This window comes from Hermetia illucens, chromosome 1, assembly GCF_905115235.1.
Source record: "Hermetia illucens chromosome 1, iHerIll2.2.curated.20191125, whole genome shotgun sequence".
Taxonomy (NCBI): domain Eukaryota; kingdom Metazoa; phylum Arthropoda; class Insecta; order Diptera; family Stratiomyidae; genus Hermetia; species Hermetia illucens.
The window spans coordinates 93830223-93847877 of NC_051849.1; the positions used below are offsets into that span (position 1 = coordinate 93830223).

General features: G+C 37.9%; 2 protein-coding genes and 1 long non-coding RNA gene across 5 annotated transcripts in view; 2 read left to right on the top strand and 1 right to left on the bottom strand.

The window, feature by feature from the left end:
- LOC119661677 (GATOR complex protein Wdr59) lies at positions 1-2978 on the top strand. The gene has a single exon (XM_038071115.1). The coding sequence runs from the start codon at positions 200-202 to the stop codon at positions 2933-2935; it is 2736 nt and encodes a 911-aa protein (XP_037927043.1). The 5' UTR covers positions 1-199; the 3' UTR covers positions 2936-2978.
- A 5810-nt stretch (positions 2979-8788) lies between these two features.
- The window catches only part of LOC119661675 (protein grainyhead), a 421106-nt gene continuing 412239 nt past the window's right edge, over positions 8789-17655 (bottom strand). For 2 of the 3 annotated variants that reach the window (XM_038071113.1, XM_038071112.1), the window contains exons 17-18: positions 12529-12593; positions 8789-11084 (exon numbers count right to left, since the gene is read on the bottom strand). In XM_038071113.1, the coding sequence (XP_037927041.1) occupies positions 10958-11084; positions 12529-12593 (192 nt within the window). In that variant the 3' untranslated portion in view covers positions 8789-10957. The remainder of the gene's footprint in view (positions 11085-12528; positions 12594-17655) is intronic. The other variant, XM_038071114.1, reaches the window with a different exon arrangement.
- On the top strand, positions 13763-17114 carry LOC119661679. The gene is made up of 2 exons (XR_005250608.1): positions 13763-14265; positions 16906-17114. It is a non-coding gene; the product is annotated as an uncharacterized LOC119661679 (long non-coding RNA).

Below are 17655 nucleotides of genomic sequence, written 5' to 3' on the forward strand. Positions count from 1 at the left end.
TGCAGGCAGAGTTTCACGCATATTTGTTTGACCTGGAAGTGTTTATAAGTGCAAGACCAAAGTGCATATTTTTTCCTTTGAATATGCTCGTAGAGCTATGAATACGACTGTGCGCAGCCAAATTCGCTGAGCTAATTGATATCCTCTATTTATATCCTCTACTTTTCCGAAGGATCCTGTTCGCACGCGGTCGGGGAAGATGAAGGAACTGAACTGCATCAAACGCCACAACCACTCCATTTGGGAGCATCGAGACTTGCAGGCCACTGCTATGTCCGTGGATTGGACCGGGCAGTGGGTGCTCCGTGCAGGCAGGCGCCACCTCGCTCTGCAGAAGTTAGATGAGAACGAGGATAGTAGTCTGAAGAAGTACCACCGGAACTCCAAGTACGACGTTTCTGCCGCTGAATGGGCAATTTGCGAAAATAGTCAGGAGTATTGTGCCATAGCGACTAGCCAACTGATAGAGGTGGTGACCTGGTCTTCAGGGGATCCTACGTTGATATATTCGCTTCGAGCGCATACGAGAATGGTCACAGACATCGACTGGCATTCGAAGGAGCCGCACCTGTTGGCGAGCTGTTCTATAGACACCTTCACCCACTTGTGGGATTTGAGAGACCCTAGGAAGCCGATTTTGTCGCTGAGCGCGGTGTGTATGTCGGGTGCGACCCAGGTGGGATTCAACCGTGTTTCTGGGAATCTACTGGCCACAGCTCATGACGGTGATTTGAGGATCTGGGATATTCGAAAAGGATCCTGTCCACAGCAGTATATTACCGCACATTTGGCCAGAATCCACGGAATCAATTGGAGCCACAATCATGAACATTACTTGACAACTGCTAGCCAGGATGGGACAGTGAAATATTTCGACGTTAATAATTCTCGGCGAGCAGAGAAAATCATCACGGTTTCTTCGCCAGTGTGGCGGGCTAGGTACACTCCAGCAGGAAACGGACTAATAACAGTTGTTGTGCCCCACCTGGGTCGTGGTGAGAACAGTTTACTTCTTTGGAATAACAATAAACAGACTGAGCCTGTCTGTTCGTTCGAGGGACACACAGACGTAATTTTGGACTTTGCGTGGCGTCCCAATAGGGACAGCTCCTCAACGGATATAGAGCTCATCACGTGGTCCCGCGACCAAACTCTGCGTCTATGGAAGATAGACGAATCACTGCTGCGATTATGTGATCCACCTCAACAAGAAACTGAGGATGAAGCTGCAGACATGCAGCTGGGCTCTTGGTCCACAGTGAAAACAGTGAGGAAGAACCCAAGTAGTAAGTCCCTTACCGAGCAGCCGTCATGCTCTCTTCAGCATGAGTTTTCGCTCCTTAACACAAATATTTCTCACATTGATTTCGAGGTCCTTGATCCGATTAAAAGACACGCCCTCGTAAAGGTGTCAGCAAATGGTCACATGATTGTGTTGGAAATTAATTTCCCCAGCAACTACCCCAGTCCGAATGTTCCGCCCGAATTCATATTCTGTGAGAATTCTTCCATAAATGATAGCCTATCGATATCGCTTCTGAAAGTGTTGAAAACCCACGCTTTGCAGAGAGTAAAGAAGGGACGAACTTGTATGGAGCAATGTCTACGGGCTTTGGTTACGGCATTGAAACGGTCCACTGGCGGCGGGGATAAGACTCAGTTGCGGCTGCAGTCACCACGGCTCGAGGGTGCCTTGAGCGGCACGCTACATGATGCTTGCATACCCTTTCCGAAAACATCCGGAGCGAAGTTTAATACCAGCGGATTATTCGTGACGTTCTCACAGCCTCTAAATACGAAGCGAATCAGTTTACGTAGACAAAACATAACGCCAAGAGCTCTATCCGCTATTAGTGGCGGTTATTTGGGGAACGTGATGGGTTCTCAACCGGTTCTCTACGCCCATCGAGATACATCAACGTCAGCCTTTTACATCCAAGATAGGCATCGAAAGAATTTCCGCAGTAGATCATCCCAAAGAGCCTCATCTAACGCAGTTATCAACGTCTATGACGTAACCAAACTGCTGAATATAAGTAAAACTTTGAGCGAACAATATATATTGGACAAAACAAATATTGTCAGGACTTGCAGACACAACAAAGCTGTTGCCGAAACAACGGACAGACCGGAATTGATACAAGCCTGGAATTTAGCTGAGATGATCGCTAGCTCGTGTACACCGGAAGACATTGTATATGGCAATTTATTCCAGACCAATCCATTCCAAAGGCATTTGTTGAATTCGCTGATTACCCACTTCGCTAAACACGGTGACATTCAAACGGCTGTGATGTTATGCTGCACATTCGACAAGTTTTGCTCTAAACCAGAGCCTCATCAAGGTTACGGTCATAATAGCGTTAGCATAAGTCCAGCGCATTCGCCTTATCACACAATCAATCCTGTCGAATTCAGCAACGACCACTCCTGGAACTTGGCTATGCAAGTGAAACAGCTTCGAAGCAACTCATGGTCAGACTCTTTGGATTGGACCGAGTTAAAGCAACTCAACAACGAAATAAACCGATCAACATTCAAGAAATGTCAGAAGAACCTATTCGATTCGTTCATCAAAGCTTATGCTGAAGTGTTGTTCAGTTGGGGACTTTTGCCTGCCAGAGCTATGGTATTGAAACACTTGTCGTCACCTTCCGATGCTGTGAAAGGAGTCGAGTTTCCCATTGAGTGCGTATTTTGCAACAGAGTTAATAAAGGCCCGTCGTGTAGCAATTGTAAAAGGCTTCTGCTCCGTTGTACGATTTGCAGAATTCCTGTGAAGGGAGCAGCGAACGCTTGTTTGAATTGCGGTCATGGAGGCCACACGGAACACTTGAAAAAATGGTTTGAGACTCGTGATATGTGCGCCGCAGGTTGTCAGTGCCGTTGCCTGGATGAATCTCAACACGTTCTTAATGATTTGCTTCAACTTTAATCTGAATAATTGTTATGTAATCAAATATATTTTATACTTTAAAGCGATGTTTTCTTGCGAGGCACAAATTCATCATTCATTGGAGAATTTGCGACACGGTTTTACAAATTTGGAATTGGAGTTTGAATTCACTTACGTCGGTCGGCTCCATTAAGCACAAACTATCTACATACAGCTTTTGTGATGAAATGCCTTCGACTCGTCTACTGTAAGCCTTGGTTTTGTTGGTGTATATTTGCAGTTCAACTCTACTTCTCCCTCTTTCCAAATCCAGAGTCATTTGCAACAGGTCCACGCTTGGTGAGAGAGATCAGATGTCATTAGCATAGCGGATGTGCTTGGGAAAATATGTCAAAGACCATTCAATTATTTCACATCCTCCGGAACACGCAGCGCGAAGAACGTCTCCAATAACAAGAAGAAATAATATCGGTGTGAAAATGCAGCCTTGGCGGATTCCGCTTTGCACCTCAAATTAGTCTGAGATTTTAACTCGATGTATCGCGTGATATTTTGTACCATCATATGTCGTTCTGTTAATTTAGTCTCTCCGGAATGCCTCTCCTGCATAGAGCCCGCCAAAATTTACTTCTTATTGGCGCTGTCGAAAGCGTTCTCGAAGTCGTTGTAAAGTAGGTGAAAATTGTCAGGTTTTTTATACAAGTGGAAGTAACAGATCTGCAGGTGCAACAATGAATAACAATGTTTTACTCGGCTTGAGCAACACTGATGGCCGAGATGATTTTTTTCTGTTCGGGAGAAATCCATATCCACAAGTTACGATGATTAGATATTTTATCGACAAAAGGCGGAATAAAGCATTCCTTCCACCTCACGCTCACGCTAACCATCGCCCGCAATGGTCAATAGAGCTCTCAATCCCTTCCGTTAGTCGATCGGGTTCCATGATTCTGCAGTCGGCCAGATCTTGGGATTCCCATTCCGGACCTGGCTGGTTATTTAGTGTATCTGCCGTCCCATCAATAAGTTAGCTCTTCCACTTTCGAGTAACAGGTGGATGTGTAAGTGATCAATGTTGAAGTTGGGCGATCATAGCTCTCCGATCCTGCAAGAAGTAGAGGATGCAACCCGTAAGCGACCATCAGATGGTGATTATTTTCAAGGGGGATGTCAGTGCCTCTTTTGTCACCCACATCCATAAGGGTTGTCTAAAATCTACTGCCCATCGCGAAGTTGTCAATTTGATTGCCTGTACGGTGTCAGTCAGTTAATGCCCAACTGACCTTATGGCAAGCTCTGCGCTCGAATAAGGTACTATTATTGTAAATTGCAGAAATCCGTAAAGCTCCCACTGTTACGGTTGACAAAATCGTATTTACTCATTTCATGCCCGAGTAAAGTGTTGCCAGAGCCCACCTGAGCATTCTGATCATCCATCATGATCACAATGTAACCTTTACGAAGTCTCCCCTGGATTGTGTGTAATTACTCATAGAAATCATTCTTCTTCCCTACATCGGAAATCTCCGTTGGTGCATAGCACTGTACAATTAAGATGTTCCTTAACCTGCGCTGGAATCTTGCTATGGTGCGATGACAGGCTTCTGACATTCATACCTATTAAAGAGCATAAATCTGAGTATTTAGCTGAAACAATTTTGAATTCATGATTTTCTCATTAACGATTGGAGGACAAAGTTGCGACAATTCTTCAAATATATCGGGAAAATATACTGGCCTACCAGCAAGAATCAAGGACAAATGCGGATAATTTTGTACCTCATGTGAACCTACATCGACGTTGGTCCATTTCCACCTCATCGTCGGCTACCGTAACACCTGTTCTGCCATTCATTTCAAGATTTGGCAGTTCTTTGGTTCATCTTAAGAATGTTAGAAAAGATTCCATTGGCTAATGAGACATCAAGTAACCAAGATGCTACCATATCTAGCCACAATGAATTTGTAGGTGAAAGTCGCACCTATCTTCGCAACAGTAGAACCTGGGAATACTAGTTGACTGTAAGTGCTGTACTTTGTTATTCTTAAACAAAAAGGGCAAAACAAGGAAAGTGCTTTAAAATATTAGTACCTACGTAGCACCGATGTTGTCTATTTAATCATCGGAACAGTAAAGCTTCATATAAATGGAAACGAATGGAGTTCATCTTGCGGGGGAGCAAGTGTACTGTGTATGAAACAAACACCAGAAGATATGGTAAATAGCAGCTACAGCGCCAGAAGAAAAAAAAACAACAACAAACAACGATGAAGACGAATGAAAACCATACCAAGGCATGAGTGGATATACGTCTGATAACCCGTTTAAGAATCCATCTAGTGCAAATACCGCCACAGCTCCTAAATGCATACTTTTATTTACCCATAGTGATAATCAGATACCATCTACTTCCTCAGTTGATTTTCTAAAGCCTTCCACCTGTAAACGATCTACCCAGAAATTTCGTAAGATCGGAAGAAATTCAAAACGAGACTGCTTTAGAAAGTGTGAGGAACTGAAAAACGAAAGAGAGGCTTCAAGCCTGTGCAGAGTCCTTAAAAGGATGTGTTGACCAAGTCGGATTCTCCTAGAAAATCAGATGCAATTTTCATGACCTCCAGAGCAGTGGTTACCAGTGAAAAAGTGAGAGCTGCTTTACTCTATTTTGGGTAATTTAATGCACCTGGCATGGACGGCATCCACCCAGCAGGGTATAGAGCATCTAGAGCGACTTGTGAGAAATATTTTGCTAGTACCTCTCCCTCTCCCTCTCTTGTCGTTCGGGCTTCATACTGAAACCTGGGAAAGGTGTCTGTTCTAATTCAAAGAATTTCATACAGACCAGTTTAGTGTCATCTCGCTGAAATGTCTGGAGATACGCTTGAGCGTCACATTTGCAAGAAGGTGGTAAGGTCGAATTTACTGATATAAATGAAAGCCAAGAGCCTGTTAGCGTGGAAGTCTTGTGAGTCTGCTCTTCATTCTTCGGTTACACAGATTGAGAACAGAATTGAGAAGGCCGAGTTCGTAGACATAGAAGGGGTTTTGACTGCGCGCTTTTCCAATAACTTTGATGTCTCAGTCACGGGCTTTCATTAAATTCAAATAAAACCAAAATGTTATTATCTACAAAAAAGACAAAATTGAATGGTCCTTGTGTTCCAGAGATACATAAAAAGCTGCTTTGGAACAGACATTAGAAGCAAAAATGAAATGAGCTCTCACAGCCTACCGGTTGTACAGCCGGTATGATTAGGCCGATGTTCGTTAGCTTCAATGCAAAGTACTCTGTCTGGGTATTGCAGATACCATGAGCACGACATCCGGTGCAACTCTAAAAGGATTACTGTAGTGCAGCCCTCGGATGTACATATATATTCAGAGCACTGCCATTAGAGGAGATCATAGACTAATGCGTTAAGATCAGTGGGGAAACAATGGACATGGGAGAACTGAATCCGGTTTTGGTAACGCCTTTTCACTCTCGGATTCTCATATGTCTATCAGATAGAAAATATGAAGTTATCCTCGTACGTAGAGAAAACTGATACGAACCAGAATAATGTTTGGCAGGAAGTCTTCTATACCTGTGGGACAAAAACAGAAAAGGTTTCTAGAGCACGAGTCTACCTTTCGCGAAAAAAATAGAAATGGACTGTTTCCTTGGGATAACATACCGAAAAGGGTGGTTCCGACACGGGACATTTCGATGAGAACAGGTTACGACAGAAGAGTGACTGACGGTTTCGTTCAGGGCAGAGGCAACTCGTCAGATTCTAACTCACCTCTGCCCTGGGAGCAACGTGACCATAAGTGTTTACAGGAGGTAATCGTTCTTTTATGTATAATCGCAAACACGGTATGAGTGCGAATTACATTTAAGTGAAATCACCGGTGGCGACGGGGAAGGCGGGATAGCAACCCTGTCGTCCGGACCAAAACCACCATCTACGTGGTGGCACCGGGATACGCTGTACTCACTATGGTTTGCTGGCCGAGATGCAGTAGGCGAATGCTCCAAAGGTGTAATCAGGGCGATCAGACCCGAGTGTGTACGGGGACTCTTCTGAGGTGGCAATAGGTCAGGAAACCTTACCAGTGGTATACTGGTACCATGGGGATCGGGGTAGCCCCTAGATTCAAATGTCCCAATAGAATTCCTGTTTCATGTGCATTCGGCTTGGTTGTAGCGGTTGGTCCTCAGGTGGGAGTTTCATGGGGGTTGTGGTTACGCTCAAGCAAACAGAGACTTTCATGACTCGGTGCGGTGTTGCGTTTCAACACGGGTGTCGCACTCCCTAGTTCGGTAGAGATTTAGGTAGTTCTTTTATCCACCAGTATAAATAAATTGAGCCATGCATTTAGTATAGCCTGGTACCATTGTGCTTGTCTCAGCGAGGCGCTGATTATGGTCACAAAATCAATCCGTGTCTTAAGAAGACCGTGACGTTAAATCAACTGGGCAGGTACTTATGTAAAACCACAATGACGAAACTATATATTTGGACCCAAACTGGACCGAAGCTAAACTATGCCGGATAATAATTCTTCACATGGTATTGATGATGCACATTCCGAACAAAGACTCGCAAATATAATGAAGCAGCTTTGTCAATTTTGATTTTGGCTTGTAAGTTTAAAGTACTGTTATTTAGATGAAAAATCGATTTTGAAACTTTTGAGATTAAATGATTGTGGGTGTGGAAAATTGTGATTTTGTTGGGCAGGTCAAGCTTTTTGAAACTACTCACGAAAAGCGCTATAATTTTGCAAAGGTAACAGCTAAAGTGACCATCCCATGGAACAATTATCCTCAAACGAGTGATGCTACCAACCATTAAAATTTTTGCCATCGTCAACGAGGCATCCTGTGTAGTAATCACTCATGTACTAGGCGAGCTGTACGTTTGGGGTCGTTGTCCTGTTAGAATATATAATTCGGACCCGAACCCATATTATTGACAGATTTCTGCTAATTGTTTATTAAAATATTGAGGTACACATGTCAGTTCATTTTACCATCGACCCACGACTAACGCATACTACCCTAAACAAGCACATTGCCTCCGCCATGTTTGATGGGTTCTGTGAATTCTTGGCATCTAATGTAGTACCTTTTTTCCACTAAACTTTTGCTGTGTGTGTGACCAAATATCAGAATGTATCAGACCAGTTTACACACATGTACGTTGAGTCATCACCCAGAGTGAAGAAATTTTAAAAATATACAGGGGGTAAAAGAAAACGCTGCTGATGGCGAGTTACAAAAGAAACTCTATTTTCGTAGACAAAATTGAAATCCGGACAGAGATAAAAAAAATCCTAATAATGACATTAAAAACTCAAAAAAATGACTACTTAATATTCGGTGTGGAATCTCAGAGGAGGTCGAAAGCGGAGCCCACCAGGGTTACCGCTTGCCACCGATACTATTTATTCTTGTTATTTGTGGCGTTTATCATGCTGCCTTGATCGGAGGGCGTGGAGGAATTCAATCGATTATGACATCTTCCCTCAATACGTTTATCACATCTATTTGCTCTTTCATCGGGTCATGAACTTTGGGCAAATGGCTCTCGATTTCGAAAGAGAAGTTTAAGACGGGTCATTTCACTCCCTATCTGCATTAATGGGGACAGTATCCAAGGCGTCGTTTATTCTGTATATCTAGGAGGTGTAGTTTCTACGGACGGTAGCACGATCCGAATTTAAATTTTGCTCACTGTATCTATGTAGGTGTCAAAGATCGTCGATGTCCTCTTGAGATAAGAGAGCGAAGCTGTAATAGTTTACTTACTTCCAGTACATGTGGCAGATAATTGTGCGCATCTAAGAAAATTGTAGGTAGCTTCAATAAACATTTTTGTTTTATATTCAATTCAAGAATACAGTTTACTTTCTGAATAAAAGTCATTTATTCTATATTTATAAAAATATAATTTTTTTCCATTAATAAAAAAGACAGGCAAGATAAATGCTTTGCTGATTGTGTAGATCGTCTTAAGTATAATATTAATCAAACATTCTAAAACATGGACATTTTTCTTCTAAACATTTACAACAACTCATATTCTTGTTGCCATTCATATATGCCTTCTAATATTTCGTGAGCCTGCTTACCGTTCCTGCTCAAACAAGATTACTTTCCTCTTTTTTGTTTCCTCATTTTTTTTTTTTAATTATATTATTAAATACTATAAATGTAATTTGTAATTACATGCTCGAAGACGGTTTTGGAAAATTATTAAAAAAAATAATATAAATCTTTAACAAATACATTTCAATTGTTTAAATTTTAAATCTAATTAATAGTAAACTTAATCTGCTCGTTTTTTCTGATTTTATGATGATTTTGAAACACTTAAACATACATTTTTATCATTTGTTTCAATATTTCATATTACATGTTACACAGTAGAACTCAGAAAATATAACTTTGATGCATTGAAGGATTTGGACTTTGCATTTGAATATTTATAGTCGAAATTCCGTGATTCTTGTGATTGTCGTATCACTCTTTCGTTTCTGGTTATTTACAAGAGAAGTTATTCTATAATGATGGATATAACATTATCTAAATCACAATATTTCTTTTTAAGGACAATTCCAATAATTCATACTTGAATTTTTGCGCTTCTCCACAAATTTATTTTTGAAAAATAAAAAAAAATAGAAAGATATTTGTGAAAATTTGAACTTGTTTATTTTTCTCTTAGTAAGAATACAGTTTTCGCTTTAAAGTGTATACTAGAAAAGGATATAACTATTGGCTTTACAATTGACAACGTTCGTGAATTTGTTTTGAAGAAAATAGTGAAGTACAAAATATAGTGATAATACATAAACTTAACAAAACATTTTATACATGTACTTAGTGACATTTTTTCAATGCATATTTGTTACCATTCAAAAAGATTTGTCTCATTAAACACATCATTATTAATATAAATATCGAAATTAATTTTGTTGTCGAAAATAATTAGTCTTTTAGATAATTTTTTTCGCTTTGTTCATTGAGCGAATTTCAATCAGCGAACGCTAAATTGCGAATAACAATGAGATCGAAGGTCCAGGATATTTGAAATAGAATTGAATAATTTACAGAAAAATTTGCTTGGAGTTACTTATGGTTACGGAATGAGCTCAAAAATTTTGTTCTTTAACTTAGTTTCGGCTTTTTAGTTATTGGCTAGTAATTCTGCATTTATCTGTGTGTGTCAACATTTTTAAGGCACGGCTCTTAATTCCTAGCAATTATTCTAGTATCTATTTCATTCAATATGCAGATGAAAGTCAGTAGTCTTTGCAGCATATGTGGATTGTTAAGTCATTTTAATCTACATAATTGATATAATTGAAGTGCAAAAGTGTTAGTTCTTAAGAGTATTTTACGCAGAGTTTTGAAGAAGTTCTCCATAATTCAATAACGTTCATGTAATACAGTGGAAAGTATTTTACTGTCAATTATTCAGTAATGATCAAAATAATAACAAAGCATATTTGTTGTAAATCTTATTCTAATTTGTTTTTGCCTTATCGAGTATATATTTCGAAAATTTATATTTTAGCGTGTCCTATTCTTCATACCACTCTCTCAAAATTTAGCCTAAGCAATTTATAACTTGCAAATAAAAGTAAACAACATTATTCTTAATTCAAGTGTTAATTTATCGCTAAAACTATTTACGTTCTATTTAACCAAATTAAACTGTCATGAAATTCATTTCTCGTTTTCACATTAATATATAAATCTATTATATAGTTTGAAACAATTTGTAAAAAGTAACGACTATTTTGTTCGTTGTTCTCTTCCTCTTTCACATTTTTACAGGATTAATCGTGACTTGGACGACTTCATGGCATTCATCTTCGTTGTGCGATGGTATTTACTGTTCATGTTTCTGCCTTAGCTTGTAACATTTATCCTGCGGCACACGTGCTCATCTGCACTAGATTTTACGCTTGTGGCGTTTATAGTTGCTGCTATTTTGAACTATCTTAAATAACAGATCTAATTGTAATATCATAACGGTTAGATTAAGAAGGATAGGAGTTTGTCATCAATGATTTGGAAGTTCCGTTAGTGTTATATCAAATAGGTCGTCTTCGATTTGTCGAACTTCGAGCAGAAATATGTCTTCATTGCAATAGTAGGATAGCATATCATCATCAATTTTCGCTGTAATCCTGGAAGAAATAGGTAGGAATGGTAAAGATAAATGAAGTTAAGAAATTCGCGTTTCTAGAACTATTTGTATCTATTTTACTTTTTACTCGCGTATGGCGTTACATTTTAGCCAAGGCATTCTTTTGATTATTTGAATGCTCCCAATCATGTTTATGTTTATTTCATCCAACATATCATCTACAAACCATTTAATTTCAGGTCTATCTAATTGAATAACTTGCATATATCTACAAACGTATATTTCGCTAATTTCAAAAGGCTGTTTCTCAGTTTAACCATTCATTTGCCTTGCAACGTAAGAATCAAGCAGACCTTCGTTTATTACTTTTTCAGTTTATTCAATATGTTCATAGTTTTTTTTTGCTTTGAAGCTTAGGTAAAGCCAACGCTTGAAATTTTATCTACCCCGCTATTCTTAATCATGTTATGAACGAGTGTGAGTTTCAACGAATGCGGATTACATGAAGGTTGAGGTATCCTTGTAGAATTAAAAGGGAAGCAGCACTTAAGTTTACATAAATAGTTTGAGTGCTCAGTTGGTGTCATCGGTAAGATTGAAAAGCAAAAGTAAAACAGTGTTGAAATCGTTTAAGGATCAGAGCATTCTCAAATTAGTGAAGGAATTCATTTTTGAGTGCACACTTGGACTAAACGAGGCGTGACTTTCATTTTCTCGAACTGACATCACGCGATTCGGGGTAGACGCTTGCTGTGTAATAGGCTTTTCCTCGTTTCCCTATTGGGCAACCAATATAATTCGATATCATATCATATGCGTCGCTGAAAAGAACGTTAGACCTCTCGCAGGGAATATTCTCATTTAATTCACATTTTCCGCATTTATTTGGTCTAACTCATAAAAACGGGACATAAACTGACTGGGACATAAAGATTTGGCTTTAGGTATAGAGGTCTACCTTTGTCTGTCAATCTAATATAAGAGGCAGATTTAAAATGTAGACAATATGAGGAAATTCCATTCAATCGGTAAAGGTCAAAGTTCAGATAAACTGTAACTTTGTGCCCCCTAAAGAAAATCCATGTTTTTTATTATTCCGACTAACCACTTTATTTTGTCTAATTAGCGAAAGCAGTTATGCGTATTAAACTTAATTCAAATAACTACCACATTTATTCTGGTTAGGAATATTAATTACTGTAACATTTTAAATTAAATATTTGTTAAATGCATAGATGATTGCTGGAGTGGTTAAAAACATTTACTTTCATTAAATTACTGATAATACTGGCATACATAATTCAAACAATTAATAAGTTTTTATTATATTGTGTGTTTGTGTTTTTGTGTATGCGTGTCGACCCACTTGCAGATTTAATTGTAGCGGAAAATAAATCAGCAGCAAGTAAATACAATTTGATTTGAAAATCACATTTCTGTACAATTGACGATTTCAATCAAAAATTTGCATGTAGCCTACTTACCCTTTTTTATTTGTTCGATAAATGGTATTTATACTCGTTGTGGAGATTTTGTATTTATTTTCAATCTGCAATTAAGATAAACAGAAAAAACAAAAGTAGACAAATCGAATCATTTGTTTGATTTGAAAAAAATAATTAACTTTTCCAATCAATATTTTTGAAGTAATTTTTTTCTCTTTTTCTCTCTTTTTCCTTTGAATATTTAAGAAGGAAAATATTCTACAATTTGTAGTGAATTTTTTTTTGAAAATGATAGAAATCAATAAGTCAATTGAAACTAAAGTAAATTTTTATGCCAATTCGAAAGCTAATCGAAAGTCCGAAATCGGTTTTTACATAATTCCATTTCGCTCGCTACTTCAATATTCTTTTGAATCTTATTCTGTCTTTCTTATTGCTGAAGATATTAAACGTGTTGAAATTATTATTGTAATTGTAGTGCGAAGCAAGCAGTCGTCTGCTTTTTCGTGGTATAAAGCAAACTCTTTAGCATTGCCCAGTTTTAGCATTAAGTAGTGGGTCTAATTGTTAAGAAAATTTTTCGTGTGTTCCGATTTTAATATCGCCGTTGGTATTAGTCAACCATAACACAAAATTACGATTAATTGATAACAGGAGTAAGATGAATGAAAATGTAAAGTGAAGGATATTATTTATGGTATCTGTCTGATGGTTAGCGTTTTAAATTATGTTATGCTAAAGTTAAGCTTGATAAGTTTTGATCATAGCTACAATGAGTTGTAGTTAAGTTATAACACATACGCGCATAATTAGTTGCAACATTTTGTTCAAACGCAAAAATAACGTTTTGCGAGCTATAAGCTCACTACCTAATAACAGCTTGAGTGATATTATATTATCAAGGTTTTGATACAATCATGGGCGTAAATTCCCAAAGTCCTAAAAAAGAAAAATAATCGTATAAACATTCATAATAGCACACACAGTCAGTACTTTTGGAACGATGAATAAATTTTGTTTTTAATTACGAAAAAGTTGGCCTCAAAACATCATCCAAAGATTATATAGTTTGATGTTATCCAGCAAAGTGTGGCTAATTAATACAGTGAAAATCACCAAAGTATTGCTGGCAGCAATTATAGGAAATAAATGCTTGCGTAGGATGGAAATTAAACGTTGTATTTTCGTGGCTATTAACTTCCTCCTTTAGGAGACGCCAAAAAAACTTACCTCTTAGTTTTTTAATTTTTATTTTCTTAATACATACTTTGAGAAATGTCAGGCTTCTGAACCTAATTTGAATTTGCATAAATTTAGAAATTGAAATATTAACACTTCGACCTTCAAATATCTTGATTATATTTATTTTCCTACATAATCTTGCTTTTATTACTTGTACGTATGTTTTCGATATATACCAAGCAAATTACTTTTATAAATGTGGAAAGCTTTCTAGAAGGATTTATCCTAAAAGTCTCAAATAATGCTATAAAAAATATGAATGACAGATACCATAAATAAATCGCAGTGACGTGCAAAATACCATTGAAAGTATAATAAAAATGATACATGGCGAAAAAGCGTGGCAGACAATAAAACCAATCAAACAATAAACGTCGGAAATTAATTGACATTCAAAAAATGGAATGAAAAAGAATGCGAGAGGGAAAATAAAAGAAGAATATTTTTGTTTGTAATAAATTGCTATAATGATAAATGCAATCAATTTTACGGAACTGAGTAACAGTGCTTTTTTAATTGAATGTATAAGTTGAGGTAAGAAGAGTGAAAAGAATATTGATGCCATCCCAAGCGAATATTCCAGATGCTATTGTGTTACTCATTTAATACTTTGCTCTGAAAATAATATTACTTCGTGGATGACTCCACTTTTTATGAAAAAAATACCCAGTCATTTTTCTTAACTTGAGATTAAGGGATGAATGCTATTGAAAAACTGTATTCGCATCAAAATCTATATTTCGTATTAATAACATTTTTTTTTCAAAGAGCCAGCGTACCAATCAATTGCAGTTCTCGAAACTTTGAAAAAATACAAGAAAATTTCTAGAGTCCGTTACAAGGAATATCTTTTTTTAAAGGATTTGTTGGAAACAGACCTTTCTTGAAATCGGTTCACTCTCACTCCCACCGTTTATCTGTCTCAAAAGCACTCTTCTCAGAAATATTTATACCAATTGAGCGGCATACAAGCGGCAAAAGACATTACCCTAGATTGAGTTTAGAGGGGTTGTAAGTTTGTTTTTAGACCGAACATAGCCACGTGGGGTATTAAATGAAAAATCTTGATGATGAAATAAATCATGATGATGCCTGGCATCTAGCCCTGTATGTGGCCAAATATTATTAATAGTAGTATATTACGATATTTTGTGAATTTACTGCAAACCATCCCTTAACTTCAACCTAAAACCATCAAATTTTGCAATAATTTAGGCTATAGTAGGGAACATGGTACAAATTAGATAGTTTGGTGGAAATTGTACAATTGTCAAAAAGTTATAATGGGTGGCGTGAAATCGTAATATAACATTGAAATGAATAGTCGGATATACTCAATGAATATACATTGTACACAGTGAAGCAGAAACATATGGAAATCCTGAGAATCTTAGACTTTTCGAGGGAGTGTAAAAAGTGGGATGCCCCAATTGGAGGGACATCTGCGTGCTCTCTGCCGTCGCAAAGATAACAACTAAAATAATTCTGAAACTCATGAAGGCTTGATCGAAACAGAGCAGGCTAGTTTCCGCTCTGGATTCTCCTGCATTGGTCACATCAACACCTGGCAGATAATTTTTGAGCAGTGCACGGAGTTTAGATCTTGGCTCCACTTGCTCTTTATCGATGTCGAGATGGGTTTCGACAGTGGAGGGGGGAGGCAGCCTTCTGGAGAAACGACTAGTTATTATCAGAGTGACGTATGATGGCGCAAAAAATTATGTGCTGTATCGGTGCAAAATCTCAGAGATAGTTGAGGTTCAAAGCGGAGTTCGCCAAAGTTGCATCTTGCCACCAATATTATTCTTGCTGTCCGTGACGTTCTTCATGCTGCCTTGTACTCGCTTTTCATGTGTAAAGCTCCAAACTTTCAGTTTCGCCTATTTTTCTCATAACTTTTATTCTATTACCGTAATTTAGTATTTCGGAAACTAGTTGTTCATTTCAAGATTACTTGGCTAACAGATTCACTCTACACGTCAACCATGTTCGGAACTTTATTTACACGTGTTGGTGGGGAAAATTTTCTATCATCAGGATCCGAATATTCGCGATCGATATGGTGTTGCATGATCGGGAAAAATTTCCAAGAGAGCCATATCTTCGATATGGTCACGTAGTTTGTGCAAAGGTCAAAAGGTCAATCGAAGCAAAGGTGGCTGGTTACACTAGATGGTGATTTTAAAGCCTCGCGACTGCATCCAGATCAAGTCTTTAACGACCTTGTTTCTGAATGGGACAACAGTTGAAGGAGTAGACGATACTCGACAAATATGAGAGTGAGTTTTTCGGCATTAATTTATTAGTTGGATATCGAACGTGTTTCAAAGGAGTGCTGTGTGAAATTTAGATTTAGATTAAATAGTTTAGACCTCTGCTAGCCTGCTGTTAGTTCTTCTGTTTGGAGAAGTTAGCAGGAAGGAAAAGAAGAACTTGAATGTACGTATGAAACAATTATTTTCGAAGAATCGAAATTTGTTGGAATTTTGTCGTTGCTGTAGAAAATGTCGTATGGCTCAATGAAAAGGATATGGTTAATTTTCATGGATTGAGGGGAAACTGTTAAACGTAACTTTTGAAAATAATTATCAACTCTTGTGGGACTCTCAAACGAAAGGTAACTACCCGTATTTGTATAATAAAAGCATTAGATGAGTTTTAGCTTAAAAAAGAGGCTTCATCGATTTAGCTTATAGCGGTTCACAACCGATCACAGCTATGATAACGCACATGGTTGATGGCAGCCAACACAGTCTATTCCAGCTTACAAAACTATTCAGCTCGTAACGTACCACTGTAGGGTCAAACCTACTTCTGTATTCCTTGGGATTTTTTTACTAATAACAATTGACGATTTTTCGCAACAATTCAATTGGATCAGGGCTTTGAAGTGTGTCAGAGCATTCATTCAAGACCGTAACGGTACACTACAGGATTAGAATATCCCATAGGAGGCAATATGGTCAGCATTGCACTCGCCCGAGATTACTATCCTTATTAGGGCGGTCTAGAGCGAGCACTGGTTGTTGCCTCGTTGATGATGATGATTTTACCTGGAGGATCAACTATAGAGAAAGAGTGGGGTGAAAGCATAGCATGTTTTTTTCAGAACAGCATATCGTTTTCCTTTACAAATCACATTTATAATTTTTCTACCAATCATATTCATTTCAGAGAATCTGGAATAGAGAGACGCAATGTTCGCTAAGAGATTGAAAGCTCTGTCTTTTGTGGAGGAAGGAGGGGATTCGAGCCTGCAGCGCCCCTCGTATAAAGAGCTACAAGGTGGGCTAGATGACTAAGTAACAATTACAACAAGCGTCGTTTTGGGCTTTTTGTTGAATGCTAAATACGTAATGTGATAAACGTCCTTTTTAATCAAATTGACTGTAAAAGAGTTTCCTTTAAACCACGACGACTAGCCAGCCCTTTCACAGCGTCCACTTAGAGTAATTCTTACACAACAGATGTGATATCTAACATTATCAAGTTTTCATTTATTGGATCCCAAGCTTATTTTATGAAGACCAGTAGCTCGAACGCTTGAATATCGTTAGTTTTATCACATTTGTAAGAATTTACGACTTTACTGTATTAGTGATGAAGTAGCAGTGTAATAAGATAATTACAGCCATTATGACAAATCTTACCCTTGAAACTGAAATTATGAAACATGGCTACTACTAGGATATAATCTGTCTATAATGTCAAGTTTTTATTGCTTTGAATCCATCTATGAATTTGTGTGGGGCTTTAAATATTATAGCAAGTATAATACCTGTAATATCATCGTGTTGACTTCAGGCCATGAAGATTTTTATGGGAAAGTGTTATAGTCGTTCTTGAATTGAACCCGAGTAATTTTAGTACTGAGTACAATCGTTTACTGAAAGCATAATTTAATTAAGGGAACATTTCTGATAT

Excerpts from the sequence above, each read along its gene's own strand:
- LOC119661677 (XM_038071115.1), top strand. The coding sequence starts at position 200 with ATGAAGGAACTGAACTGCATCAAACGCCACAACCACTCCATTTGGGAG.